At 41.5% G+C, this 14829-nt stretch overlaps 1 protein-coding gene across 1 annotated transcript in view; it reads left to right on the top strand.

The window, feature by feature from the left end:
* ITGA8 (integrin subunit alpha 8) overlaps positions 1-14829 on the top strand; it is a 194498-nt gene that overhangs the window by 167829 nt on the left and 11840 nt on the right. Inside the window, exons 27-28 of the mRNA XM_052651025.1 lie at positions 130-243; positions 12355-12456. Coding sequence (XP_052506985.1) covers positions 130-243; positions 12355-12456 — 216 coding nt within the window. The remainder of the gene's footprint in view (positions 1-129; positions 244-12354; positions 12457-14829) is intronic.

Here is a 14829-nt window from a genome sequence, read left to right as displayed (position 1 = left end):
TTTATTTAAAGTTCATGGATTAAGCAACGACTTCTGAGGAAACAGAATGTAAATAAACTGAGTCTAGTGTTGATTCTCTACCGAGATTTAAAGATACTGATTCACCACCACTGCTGTTGTTTTTTGCAGAATTGTACAAACATTGAGTGCCTACAAATCTCCTGTGCAGTGGGACAACTAGGAGGAGGAGAAAGCGCCGTCCTGAAAGTCAGGTCACGGCTATGGGCCAAGACATTTCTCCAGGTAAGAAGACCCTGAAGCACTGACGTGCCACTCACAGGAAACCTCTTCTCAAAAGCTCAGAGGGAAGTGTTTTTTAAAAGGATTTTTCAATGTTTTAATTTTCAAATTTTTTCCATTAAATTTTTTATTTTTTAATTTTTAGATTAATTTAAAAAAATTTTTTTAAATTTACTTCTTTAATTTTTAAAAAATTTAAAATAAATTTCTGTGGAGGAATTGAGCCAAGGACAGCTGGTCATCTTTCCCACTACATGAAGTTGATACTTTTCCAGATTTATTGAGATCTTATTGACATGTGAACTATGTAAGCTTAAGGTACACAACATGATGATTTGATCCTATATATTGTGAAATGTTTATCACAGTAAGGTTAGCTAATACTTCTGTCCCCTCACATAATTACCTTGTGTGTGTGTATGTTGAGAACTTTTATGATCTAATCTCTCAACAGCTTTGGTCTGTTCTACAATGTTGTTGACTAGAATTTCTATGTTGCGCATTAGATCTCCAGGACTAATCCATGCACTAATTGCAAGTTTGTACCTTAAACATCATCTCTCCATTTCCCTGACCCACAGACCCTGATAACCACTGTTCTCTATTTCTATAAGTTTGGCTTTTTTTTAGATTCCACACATAAGTGGGATCATACCCTATTTTTTTTGTCTGACTTATCTCACTTAGCATAATGTTCTCAGGGTCCATTCTTGGTGTTGCAAAAGGCAAGATTTCTTTCTTTTTTATGGCTAAACGATACCATTGTGTGTGTGTGCATGTGTGGTATGTTGGGTGAATATAGTTTATATCCTGAGTCCCTGAGTCCTTCAGATGGTGACTTAGATTTAAACAGATCTATTTAACTCACCACTGTCTAGTAGTTCCCTAGATAGTAGTTAATGAAATGATGCTGAGTATAATTACATAATTCAAGCCATATGCCCAGAAAAATTAAAATATAATCAACTTAGAAGGGGAAAGTCTTCAGTCCTAAGTCTTTCTTGTCCTAACTCTTTCTTGTCTGGTGATACCACATCCTGGGCTTCAGCAAGATGAGCTTCTCAGTACAGTGTCAGGGACATTGATTTTCAGACTTCTCACTGCTTTGGCTTGTCTGGACTATAGCATCCCACACTTCTAGAGATGACTGATTGATTATGTGAATTTTTAAGGTTTAAAATCTCTTTTACACTAAGCAGATTAATCTTTTCCCTGTGGAAGGAGCTATTTATTTAAATGATACCGTGTTGTGACCTTGTTGTCTGGGGAAGATCTGCGGGGTGGGGAGGCAGGGCTAAATTAAAACCCCTACCAAATCTATGCAATCTTGCCCCTATTTTAACTACTCAAAAATTCATTTGGCTCATTGTACCATAGAAAAATCCAGTGGTAAATCCTTTTGAATCTAGTTAAAAATACAGAATTTTGTAGCTCCAGATTCTTATGTTTTCTATGATTCAGAATATTTCTATAGTCTTACAAATCTTATATAACTTTTTCTATAATAAACAGGAAGAAAATTAAAGGTATTTTTAAAAATGTTTTTATGAAACCTTTTAAAAAAAAAAACAAACCCAAGGCAGGATTATTCAAACTCAAACTCAGCACTATCAATATTCTGATTCAGATAATTTTTTGTTGTGAGGTGTGGTCCTGGGCAATGCAGGATGTTTATCAGCATCCCAGGCCCCTGCCCTCTACATTCCAGTAAAAACCTTCAGCCCAGTTGTGACAACAAAAAATGTCTCCAGACATTGCCAATGTCCCCTGGAGGCAAAATCATCTCCAGCTTTGAACAAGTGACCTAAAGAAAAGACCAGTGTACTGTGTCTTTCTGCTGTTGTTGTTAAGCCATTATTTATTCATTTACTCAACAAATATTTATGAAGTGCCGACTTCCAACTATGTGCCAAGCACTGCTTCAGGTACCACTGGGATGCGAACAATTTGCTCATTGCCATTCTGCCTTTTGGCTGTTACTTTTACTTTAGAGTTGGGAAACATGGGTGTTACTGAATTCCCAAGCCCACACAATGTGAATGATAACTGTCTATCCCTAGGATTACTTTGAGCATCACATCCTACTGAAATGAAGAAGCATAACTCTTTAATAAAGCAGGACTAAAATCATTCCGACCCTGTGGTCAAGGGGGGAATGACTATCCTAGATGACATCCATCAGTTCTGGGCATGACACACTATTCCAGTAGAAGACCTATGGAGTGAAAATTGCCTCTCTAAGGAAGACAAATACCATATGTCCCTTACATGTGGAATCTGAAATATGACACAAATGAACTTATGTACAAAACAGAAACAGACTCACAGACACAGAGAACATCCTGGTGGTTGCCAGCGGGGAGTAGGAGGTGGGGGAGGGATAGACTGGGAGTTTGGGGTTAGCAGATGCAAACTAGTATATATAGGATGAATAAACATCAAGGTCCTACTGTGTAGCACAGGGAACTATATTCAATATCCTGTGACAAACCATAATGGAAAAGAGTATGAAAAAAGAACATATATAATATAACTGAATCACTTTGCTGTATAGCAGAAATTAACTCAAAATTGTAACTCAACTATACTTCAATAAAATAAATCTTTGAAAAAAATTTAAGGACTTCCCTGATGGTTCAGTGGTTATGAATGCACCTGCCCATACAGTGGACATGGGTTTGATCCCTGGTCCAGGAAGATCCCACATGCTGTAGGGCCACTAAGCCTATGCACCACAACTACTGAACCCTGAATGCCCTAGAGTCTGTGCTGTACAACAAGGGAAGCCACTGAAGCCACTGCAATGAGAAGCCTAATACCGCAGAGAAAGAGGAGACCTTGCTCACCACAACTGGCGAAAGCCCACAGACAGCAACAAAGAACCAGCGCAGCCAAAAATAAATGATAAAAAATTTGTATACAAAGTACTTCCACCATATATAGAAGTTAAAAAAGAAAAGAAAACTGCATCTTTATCTACCTGTTGAAGACCCAGTGGATGTGGAAGAAATCAATAGCAACTGAGGGATTTTCTAAACAATAACTATTTAGCCCAAGTAGAGTCAGACCAGAACAACCTTCAGGGACATTCTGAGGTGTTGCCAGATCAAAGTTAACACTTCCAAAGATCCTGGAAAGCCTGACACAAGTCACTTCATGTCTTCTTACAGCTGGAGCCCAGACTTCTGTACTTCCACAGCTTTTGCTTACTCCAGTCTCAGAGGCTGATGGCTAAGAGGAGAGCATTACTGCAAACTGCCCCCCACCTGCTGGTCAAAGAACATACTAGGTCGTGGAAGTCTAACAGTCTTATCCCACCACCCAGGAGAAGGCAAACATTTTCTGCCCTCCTAACCCAGGGGTTCCCTCATACAGCTTTCCTCATAGCTCAGTCAGTTAAGAAATTGCCTGCAATGCAGGAGACCCGGGTTCGATTCCTGGGTTGGGAAGATCCCCTGGAGAAGGGCATGGCAACCCACTCCAGTATTCTTGCCTGGAGAATCCCATGGACAGAGGAGCCTGGTGGGCTACAGTCCATGAGGTTGCAAGAGTCGAACACGACTTAGTGATTCAACCACCACCACCACCATGCTATTTAGTGCCACAGTTCCCTGGTGGTTCAGACGGTAAAGCATCTGACTACAATTCAGGAGACCTGGGTTCGATCCCTGGGTCGGGAAGTTCCCTGGAGAAGGAAAAGGCAACCCACTCCAGTACTCTTGCCTAGAAAATCCCATGGACGGAGGAGCCTGGTGTCCATGGGATCGCAAAGAGTCGGACACGACTGAGTGACTTCACTTCACTTAACCCCAGGGAGAAAGTTGACAATTCTTAGCTGATATGATTTGCTGCATTATTTTTAGTTTGCCCAAGACTCCTGAGAGTCCCTTGGACTGCAAGGAGATCCAACCAGTCCATTCTGAAGGAGATCAGCCCTGGGATTTCTTTGGAGGGAATGATGTTGAAGCTGAAACTCCAGTACTTTGGCCACCTCATGCGAAGAGTTGACTCATTGGAAAAGACTCTGATGCTGGGAGGGATTGGGGGCAGGAGGAGAAGGGGACGACCAAGGATGGGATGGCTGGATGGCATCACTGACTCGATGGACATGAGTCTGAGTGAACTCCGGGAGTTGGTGATGGACAGGAAGGCCTGGCGTGCTGTGATTCACGGGGTCGCAAAGAGTCGGACATGACTGAGCGACTGAACTGAACTGAAACATGCACGTGCTTAGTCACTCAGTCATGTCCATCTCTTTGCGACCCCACGGACTGTAGCCCACCAGGCTCCTCTGTCCATGGGGATTCTTCAGGCAAAAATACTGGAGTGGGTTGCCATTCCCTTCTTCAGGGGATCTTCCGAACCCAGGGATTGAACCCAGGTCTCCCACATTACAGACAGATTCTTTACTATCTGAGCCACCAGGGAAGCCCAAGAATAAACATGCATACTGGTCAGAAAAATTTTTTCTTCAGTTCTAAATGATGCCCTGTGCTGTGATTGTTACTTGAAAGAGAGACCTCTTTAAGAGCTTAAAGTTTGACCAGTAATTATTTAGATTTTGTTGTCCCACACGGCTTTGTTTCTGGGAGATATTGAGTATTTAAACAAAGGCTTTATAAAATGAATGTGTGGTTAAAAATAATTCTTGAGAAGGAATTAAGCAGCAGGGAAGGTGGGAGTGGGGGAAATTCTTGATGGTCCTGGCCACCCTCACTCTCCATTCAACTCAACTCAAAAGCCTCACTCCCCATTCTCTTTGTTCCCAACTCTGTATTTTTTACTAGTACCATGGCCATAAGCCAATCATTTTGCACTAGTACATAACTGAGGCAGCTGGTGGGCTGCAAACCACAATTTAAATGATGTGGCAGGGAATTCCCTGATGGCCCAGTGGCTAAGACTCCTCACTCCTAACGCAGGAGGCCTGGATTCGATCCCTGGTCGAGGAATTAGATCACACATGATGCAGCTAAGAGTTCTCATGCCTAAGCAAAAAAAAAAAAAAAAGATCCCACATACCACAACTAAGACCCAGTGCAGCCAAATAAATACATAGATAAAAATAAATAAAAAAAATTAATGTCATGGCAATGACAGAAGGATAGGGCATTCTTTAAGGTATAGTAGCTACCTGGGGCAGGTTAAAAGTTCAACATATTGTCAATGGGTATTAACCAGCTGCTTTTTCAATCCAAACTTGGCTACAATATGGCAATGATGGCTCTTACAGGAGTAGATTGCCACAAAAAAAGAAGAGACAAATTTTTAATGTAAGAATAACATCATTGTTATGTAAAGATCATGGCTGAAAGCATTCAACTTTGAACATGAAATCAATAAAAGGACTCTGCTCATGTTTTTCATAAATTAAATACTTACCTGTGCCAGGTTTTTGACTTGCAGACAGAGGACTTCTGTACCTTTGGTGCCAATCCCACCAATCACAGCATAATAACTCATGTTTCACATTTCCCAAGGGCTCCAGAGCATCTTGGAAAAATGAGAAAAATTTTTTTCTACTGAAACTGGAAGAAATGCTGCATTTGGAGAATATTTAAAATAAAGAACAATGAATTGCATTGTTTACAGGCTGTTGCCTACCACTAAGTCTGTTCAGGTCCCAGATGGTGCCCTTTTGCATCAGTGAATTAGGTAGCAGAGGTGAAAGCATGTCCACAGCCCCTTGTCATGAACAACAGCCTTCATCTTATGTTACAGCCTTCTCTTACAACTTCCTGAATTTCCTAATCTCATCGATAGGAGCGGAGGTCCAACTCAATAATTGAAAGAATTAAACTTTTTATAAGGTGCTATCAAATGGGTGACAGATTTTATTTTCTTGGGCTTCAGAATCACTGTGGATGGTGACTGCAGCCAGGAAATTAAAAGATGCTTGCTCCTTGAAAGAAAAGTTATGACAAACCTAGACAGCATATTAAAAGCAGAGACATCACTTTGCCAGCAAAGGTCCTTATAGTCAAAGCTATAGTTTTTCCAGTAGTTGTGTATGGATATAAGAGTTGGGGCATAAAAAAGGCTGAGCACTAAGAATTAATGCTTTTGAATTGTAATGCTGGAGAAGACTCTCAAGAGTCCCTTGGACAGCAAGGAGATCAAACCAATCATTCTTAAAGGAAATTCACCCTGAATATTCATTGGAAGGACTGATGCTGACGCTCCAATACTTTGGCCACTGATGTGAAGAGCTGACTCATTGGAAAAGACCCTGATGCTGGGAAAGATTGAAGGCAAGAGGAGAATCTGGCAACAGAGGATGAGATAGTTCAATAGCATCGTCAACTCAAAGGACATAAGTTTAAGCAAACTCCAAGAGATAGTGAAGGACAGGGAAGCCTGGTGTGCTGCAGTCCATGGATCGCAGAGTCAGACATGACTTACTGACTGAACAGCAACAGCAATAGTCAAATTGGTGGATATGGGATAACCACTGAATAACCCAACTATTGGATGTGTTTGTTCACCATCCGTTCACACTGTCAGTCAAGAAGGATTGATGAAACCCTCCTGGGCACGCTGTTCTAGGTGCTATGGAAGGTGTAAGCTTCATATTCCATGCTCTATGCCTTCGAGTTTTCTATAATCTTGGTGGAGAGAAAGTAATCAAGAAAGATAAAAGTTAAACAACAGTGTGGAAATTCCAAACAATATAGGGCATCTATAGTCTCATTCCAGACATACTGAATCACAATCTCTAGGCCCGACCCCAGATGTTTCTGAGGTTCAGCAAAGCACAAAGCCAAGTGGCTTGTGAGCCATCAGAAATGGTGGTGATGAGTGGAAATGTGAGGAGGAGTCAGGCTGGTCAAGAGCAAAGAAGGTAAAGGGAGGAGAGAAGACCGCCACAGAGAAACATGTTTCACCACATTCTAGACTTCAAATCCCACCTCTCTTTTTAAATTTCTATTGGAGGTAGCCGATGTGTAATAATGTGCTAGTTTCTACTGCACAGCAAAGTGAATCAGTTATACAAACACATATATTTACTCTTTTTCAGATTCTTTCCCCATATCGGTCATTACAGAGTATGGAGTAGTGTTCCTTGTCCTTATTAGTTATCTATTTTATATATAGTAATGTGTGTATGTCACTCCCAGTCTTCCAATTTATCCCTTGCCCACCCATTTACATTTGTTGTTAAAACTTAGCAACTAAACAGCAATGGCAACAATACCCCTTTACTTCCTGACAACTATGTTTGTTCTACATGTGTGACTCTATTTCTGTTTTGTTAATAAGTACATTTGTTATTCATTAAGAAATTTCCATGTTCATAAATGCAGAATCATGTTGGAGAAAAACTTTCCATCTAGAGTTGATTCAGAGATAAGTTCTCCCATGATTTGTTTCCCAAAGATATTACTTCAAGAACAAGGGATTATTTTCTATCAGTGTTTTTTAATATGTAATTTGGAGACAAAAGAAAATTTACTCTTTGAAGATTTGGGAGCCTGGATTCACACTGGAGTGTGTGATTATAACTCTTGTGCACAGAATCTCATTACTGGCGTTTGTCATGTTTCTTCTGTGTTTACCAGCCAGGATAGTAACAAAAGTAGATTTAAAACACCAAGTATCCACAAGATTTTATGAGCGAGCATTTTTAAATTTTAAAAAACACTTCTCACACAAACAAAAGTCCAGCTTTCAGTTAAAGTGGAAATGCCAGGAGACAAGAGAACATAGAAAAAATAGCAATCAAAAAAGAATTTTTCCAAATGAACAAAGTTCCTTACCCTCGAATGTCAGGATAGGAAAAGAAAACAAAAAGGCCAAAGATATAGTGACTTTAAGTATACATAGAAGTTTTGTTCTAACTTGTTGTTTTTGGGCTCCAAAATCACTGCAGATGCTGACTGCAGGCATGAAATTAAAAGACACTTACTCCTTGGAAGAAAGGTTATGACCAACCTAGATAGTATATTCAAAAGCAGAGACATTACTTTGCCGACTAAGGTCCGTCTAGTCAAGGCTATGGTTTTTCCAGTGGTCATGTATGGATGTGAGAGTTGGAGTGTGAAGAAGGCTGAGCGCCGAAGAATTGATGCTTTTGAACTGGGGTGTTGGAGAAGACTCTTGAGAGTCCCTTGGACTGCAAGGAGATCCAACCAGTCCATTCTGAAGGAGATCAGCCCTGGGATTTCTTTGGAAGGAATGATGCTAAAGCTGAAACTCCAAAACTTTGGCCACCTCATGCAAAGAGTTGACTCATTGGAAAAGACTCTGATGCTGGGAGGGACTGGAGGCAGGAGGAAAAGGGGACGACAGAGGATGAGATGGCTGGATGGCATCACTGACTCGATGGACATGAGTCTGAGTGAACTCTGGGAGTTGGTGATGGACAGGGAGGCCTGGTGTGCTGTGATTCATGGGGTCGCAAAGAGTCGGACACAACTGAGTGACTGAAATGAACTGAACTTAACTGAGCTTGTTGCTATCACATAGAAGAAATGGGGTTTATTGAAGGGAGGAAAAAGTCAACCACAGGGGCAAAAATACCTTGTAAAAATATGTAACTTATTACAATACAACCTAACGAATTGGCCTCAAGAAACCCAACATTGGATTCTAGATGGTGAAAATATTAGTAAAACTTTGATACATAGCACTTGCTGATTCCTGTGATGTAACTATCCCCACTATGGTCAACTTCAAGCTGCAACATGATGTCACAGAGGACAGAGTTGGCCAGAGACGCAGAGCAGCACAGCATCCTACAGTGATTTCCCTACAGATGCAGCAGAGCTAAATACTACCAAGGGCATGTGTGTGCATGTGTGTGCATGTGTGCTAAGTTGTTCAGTGGCGTCCGACTCTGTGCAACCCCACGGATTGTAGTCCTCCAGGCTCCTCTGTCCATGGGATTCTCCAGGCAAAAATACTGGAGTGGGTTGTCATGGCGTTTTCCAGGGATCTTCCTGGCTCAGGGATTGAACCTGCATCTCTTGTGTCTCCTGCACTAGAGCCACCTGGGAAGACCATCAAGAGCATAAAATGCAATAAAATTATTACTCAGAACTGAGGTTTGAGTGTTTATTATCTTTTTAGAAATATAATTTACTTACATTTACATGTATCTATAATTTGTCTCAATAATGGCTCTCTTTAACAATGGGTACTCAAAGGTCTTCAAGTTTTAGTGTTGTGTTCACAAGAGCCACTGTGAGCCAGCTGCATCCCACCACTGGTTAGATCGCATCACTGTCTCAAGCTAAGCGGAGGAAAATCACAGAAGCTTAAGTTCTCAGAGTGGTTTTCCTTGATTTACTCTTACATACTCTCCTTTGACCTTCAGTTAGTTCAACCGCTCAGTCATGTCTGACTCTTTGCGACCCCATGGACTGCAGCCCACCAGGCCTTCCTGTCCATCACCAACTCTTGGAGTTTACTCAAACTCAGGTCCATTGAGTTGGTGATGCCATCCAACCATCTCATCCTCTGTCGTCCCCTTCTCCTCCCACCTTCAATCTTTCCCAGCATCCAGGTCTTTTCGAATGAGTCAGTTCTTCACATCAGGTGGCCAAAGTACTGGAGATTCAGCTCCAGCATCAGGCCTTCCAATGAATATTCAGGACTGATTTCCTTTAGGCTGGACTGGTTTGATCTCCTTGCTGTCCAAGGGACTCTTGAGAGTCTTCTCCAACACCACAGTTCAAAAGCATCAATTCTTTAGTGCTCAGCTTTCTTTCCAGTCCAACTCTCATATCCATACCCGACTACTGGAAAAAGCATAGCTTTGACTAGACAGACCTTTGTTGGCAAAGTAATGTCTCTGCTTTTTAATATGCTGTCTATTTGACCATAGCTTTTCTTCGAAGGAAATGGCAACCCACTCCAATACTATTGCCTGGAAAATCCCATGGACAGAGGAGCCTGGAAGGCTACAGTCCATGGGGTGGCAAAGAGTTGGACAGGACTTCACTTTCACTTTCACTTTCTTCCAAGAAGCAAGCATCTTTTAATTTCATGGCTGCAGTCACCATCTGCACTGATTTTGGAGCCCCCCAAAATAAAGTCTCTCACTGTTTTCACTGTTTCCCCATCTATTTGCCATGAAGTGATGCGGCCAGATGCCATGATCTTAGTTTTCTGAATGTTGAGCTCTAAGCCAGCTTTTTCGCACTCCTCTTTCACTTTCAACAAGAGGCTCTTTAGTTCTTCTTTGCTTTCTGCCATAAGAGTGGTCTCATCTGCATGTCTGAGGTTATTGATATTTCTCCCAGCATCTTGATTCCAGCTTGTGCTTCATCCAATCCAGCATTTCTCATGATGCACTCTGCATATAAGTTAAATAAGCAGGGTGACAATATACAGCCTTGATGTACTTCTTTCCCAATTTGAAACCAGTCTGTTGTTCCATGTCCAGTTCTAACTGTTGCTTCTTGACCTGCATACAGATTTCTCAGGAGGCAAGTCAGCTGGTCTGGTATTCCCATCTCTTTCAGAATTTTCCACAGTTCATGGTGATCCACACAGTCAAAGGCTTTGGCATAGTCAATAAAGCAGAAGTAGATGTTTTTCTGGAACTCTCTTGTTTTTTCGATGAGCCAATGGATGTTGACAATTTGATCTCTGGTTTCTCTGCCTTTTCTAAAACCAGCTTGAACATCTGGAAGTTCACGGTTCACGTACTGTTGAAGCCTGGCTTGGAGAATTTTGAGCATTACTTTGCTAGCGTGTGAGATGAGTGCAATTGTGCGGTAGTTTGATCATTCTTCGGCATTGACCTTAATCAACAGTTAATGAGAACCGATTAAACAAAAGAACTTGCTGAAATGTTCTGTCAAAAACACCATACAGCTCTAGGTCAGTGGTTCTTAACTAGGGGAATTTTGCTCCCCAGAAGACCTTGGCAGTTAATTGAGACATTTTTGATTGTAACAACTGTGTGAGGCGTGCTACTGGCATCTAGTGGGTAGCTGCCAGGGATGCTGCTAAACATTCTACAATGCATAGGACAGTTCCTTAACCAAACTTACTCCTACTCTGAGCCTTCTGTATAAGAGGAAGTTCAGTTCAGTTCAGTTGCTCAGTCATGTCTGACTCTTTGTGACCCCATGGACTGCAGCATGCCAGGCTTCCCTGTCTATCTCCAACTCTTGGAGCTTGCTCAAACTCACGTCCATCAAGTTAGTGATGCCGTCCAACCATCTCATCTCATCCTCTGTCGTCCACTTCTCCTCCTGCCTCCAATCTTTCCCAGCATCAGGGTCTTTTCCAGTGAGTCAGTTCTTTACATCAGGTGGCCAAAGTACTAGAGTTTCAGCATCAGTCCTTCCAGTGAATATCCAGGACTGATCTCCTTTAGGAGGGACTGGTTGCATCTTCTTGCAGTCCAAGGGACTCTCAAGAGTCTTCTCCAGCACCACAGTTCAAAAGCATCAGTTCTTCGGTGCTCAGCTTTCTTTATAGTCCAACTCTCACATCCATACATGACTACTGGAAAAACCATAGCTTTGACTAGATGGACCTTTGTTGTCTATAAGAGGTAATATGATTAATTTCTTTGTAACTTAGCAGCAGTCTCTCTCCTAAAATATTTTGTTCTATTAGACAACAAGAATTTGTACTCACGATGTCTCCCCACTATGTTTTTCAGTAAGAGCACTTGTGCTTACTCCTTTAAGGATGTCTGATTTTCTGTTTTATTTTAATTGTGCCAAGTCTTTTGGTAATGAGATAGATTATCTTTAGAAATAAGATGAATGATTGGATGGACAGTTGGATGGATGTCTAGACAGATAATGGATGGGTGATGGATGAATGGATGATGGATAATAGATGGATGATGATGGAGGGATGGATGATTAATGAATGGATGAATGAATGATGGATAGATAGTGGATAATGGATAGATAACTGGATGGATGGATGAATGATGAATGGATGATGAACAGATGGATGGATGGATAAATAAGTGAATGGATCATGAACGGATAGATGGATAGCAAAAAAAGTAAGAGAGAGAAAAGGAAGAAAGAAGGAGGAAATTTTTCTTTGGAAATGGAAAACACTGAAAACAACTGGATGACTGCCAATATAACTTAAAAGTTTTACATGGAATATATTTTAAACAAATATTTTTAATTTCAGAGGAAAAATGATCCCTATTCTCTTGCATCCCTGGTGTCCTTTGAAGTTAAGAAGATGCCTTATAAAGATCAGCCAGCAAAACTCCCAGAAGGCAACATAGCAGTAAGTATCTTAAAATATATAGGTACAGATAATTTCACTGAAATTATTTTGTAAAACCCTGTTTTGCTTGTGTTAGGTCAAGTGCCTATTACATTGACTTGAGAAAACTTTCCCTCTTAAGACTACTGTTTTCTTATTTCAATCTGGAAATTCTTCAGTGTCCTTTGATCATATTTTTAAACATTCAATGTAAATTTCTACTCCACCCCACTAAAAAAAAAAAAATCACAGGGCAGGACTAATACCATTTTTTAATTAGTCTCTTTTGTTTGAAAGAAGTTCAGATACTAATTATGATCATAATGAAATCATACTTATTGTTAATTTTAAAGACAGCCTGGTGAGTAAGGTGAGAAGAGAAGACTGTCTTCTTTAGGGACAGTTGCCACAGACCAGCTGTATGGACAGTGATTTCTCCTTTCTAAACAAAGACCAGGCTTCCCTGGTGGCTGAGACTGTAAAGAATTTACCTACATTGAGGGAGACCTGGGTTCATTCCCTGGGTTGGGAAGATCCCCTGGAAAAGGGAATGGCTATCCGTTCCAGTATTCTTGCCTGGAAAAATCCATGGGGACAGAGCAGCCTGGCGGGCCACAGACCAGGAGTTGCAAGAGTTGGACATGACTGAGTGACTAACACATGCACACACACACACACCCATACCCACACAGCAAAGACCAGTATTACCTGGAAGAAAAGTACACCAGGAGCATCATCTGAATTGAAGCTATTAAACGTTAAATCAATCACAAGGTCATGTCTGACTCTTGAGACCCCATGGACTGTAGCCTGCCAGGCTCCTCTATCCAGGGATTATACTGGAGTGGTTGCCATTTCCTTCTCCAGCAGATCTTCCAGACCCAGGGATTGAACCCATGTCTCCTGCATTGGCAGGCAGATTCTGTACCACTGAGTCACTAAGGAACATTACTGATACCCAGATATCTGTCACAGCACAACTGCTGGCATCCTCAGCAACCTGGCAAGGCCATGCAGAGCAGAGAGGAGGGTGAGTAACAGGGGATGAACAGGCCCCATCACCGAAATGCCGCCTTTACAGTGAATATGACCACAGCCAGAACTCTAGGTCAGGATTCAAATACTGAGATTTCAACCTTCATCTCTTGGTCTCTTCATAGATATTTACAACCTCGACTTGGATTCTGGTCCCCAGGTCTTTGTCACTCAAAATATGTTTTTTCAGACCAGCAGCATCAGTAACACCTCAGAAATTGTTCAAAATTCAGAAACAGACCTCACCCCAGACCTGCTGAGGCAGAATCATCAGGGTAGCAGGTACACTGTCATCTTTGAGGAGGGTTGCTTTGCATCGTGTAGAGGTCACCACTCTCATAATTTCTCATCAGCCTAGGTCTTAAAATGGAGCTATTACTCTTTCCAGCCTAATCTACTTTTAGTAATTGAAATTCATCCATTGATTAGTGATTTCCAACCCTGAGCATGCAAAGAATCACCATTCATATGACTTTAAAGGTTTATACATGCTGTGTGCTCAGTTGCTAAATTGTATCCAACTCTTTGCAACCCCTCGGACACTAGCCCGCCAGGCTCCTCTGTCCATGGGATTTCCCAGCAAGAATATGGAGGTGGATTGCCATTTCCTCCTCCAGAGGATCTTCCCATCCCAGGGATTGAACCCGAGTCTCTTACGTCTCCTGCATTGACAAGTGTATTCTTTACAACTGAGCCATCTAAGAAGCTCCATACACGTTAAGACCCTATCCAAAATATCAGGATTGAGTGAGTCTGGCATGGGCCCCTGGCACTGTGCTTTAGAGGCTCTACAAGTGATGCTTCTGCAGTGAAACTGGCATTGGGCACCTCTGACCCAGGCAAGCAGTGTAAAAGAAAATCCGCAGATTCCAGAACAGGTTCATTGCAGGCTTCACCCTGGCTCCATTTGGCTCTAAGTGGAAACCTTCAGGAGATCACTCTGTGTACCTTGCTGATGCCCTTAACCACATTTACCTGAAAGCATTGTTAAGAAGAGTATTTACATTATATACAAAAAGCTTCAGTATTTTACCTAAAACGAGATAAGTCTTAGGTGTTGATAACAGTAACCTTCCCAAAATGTCCTGCCCTCTCTGGCAAAGTTCAATAAGCCCAATTAGAAGCACCCATAGATTCAAAATATCTCAGTAGACTTTGGTGGTGTTTAAAGCAAGCACTACACATCTTTCTCCGCTTAGCACGCCTCTTTCTCTCACGAGATGTCTGCCAGAGTCTGAATTTATGTTCAACCTAGAAGACAGAGGCTTTGGATTTTTAATATAGAATATTCATCCAAGGAGGTTCAAAGGCTTGTAACTCCAAGGGAGATAAATGTGGGTCCTTTGTTTTATCTGAGCA

Source organism: Budorcas taxicolor, chromosome 13 (assembly GCF_023091745.1).
Source record: "Budorcas taxicolor isolate Tak-1 chromosome 13, Takin1.1, whole genome shotgun sequence".
In the NCBI taxonomy this organism is placed as follows: domain Eukaryota; kingdom Metazoa; phylum Chordata; class Mammalia; order Artiodactyla; family Bovidae; genus Budorcas; species Budorcas taxicolor.
Note: the sequence above shows the minus strand (reverse complement) of the source record. Positions and strands in the feature narration are given on the sequence as shown.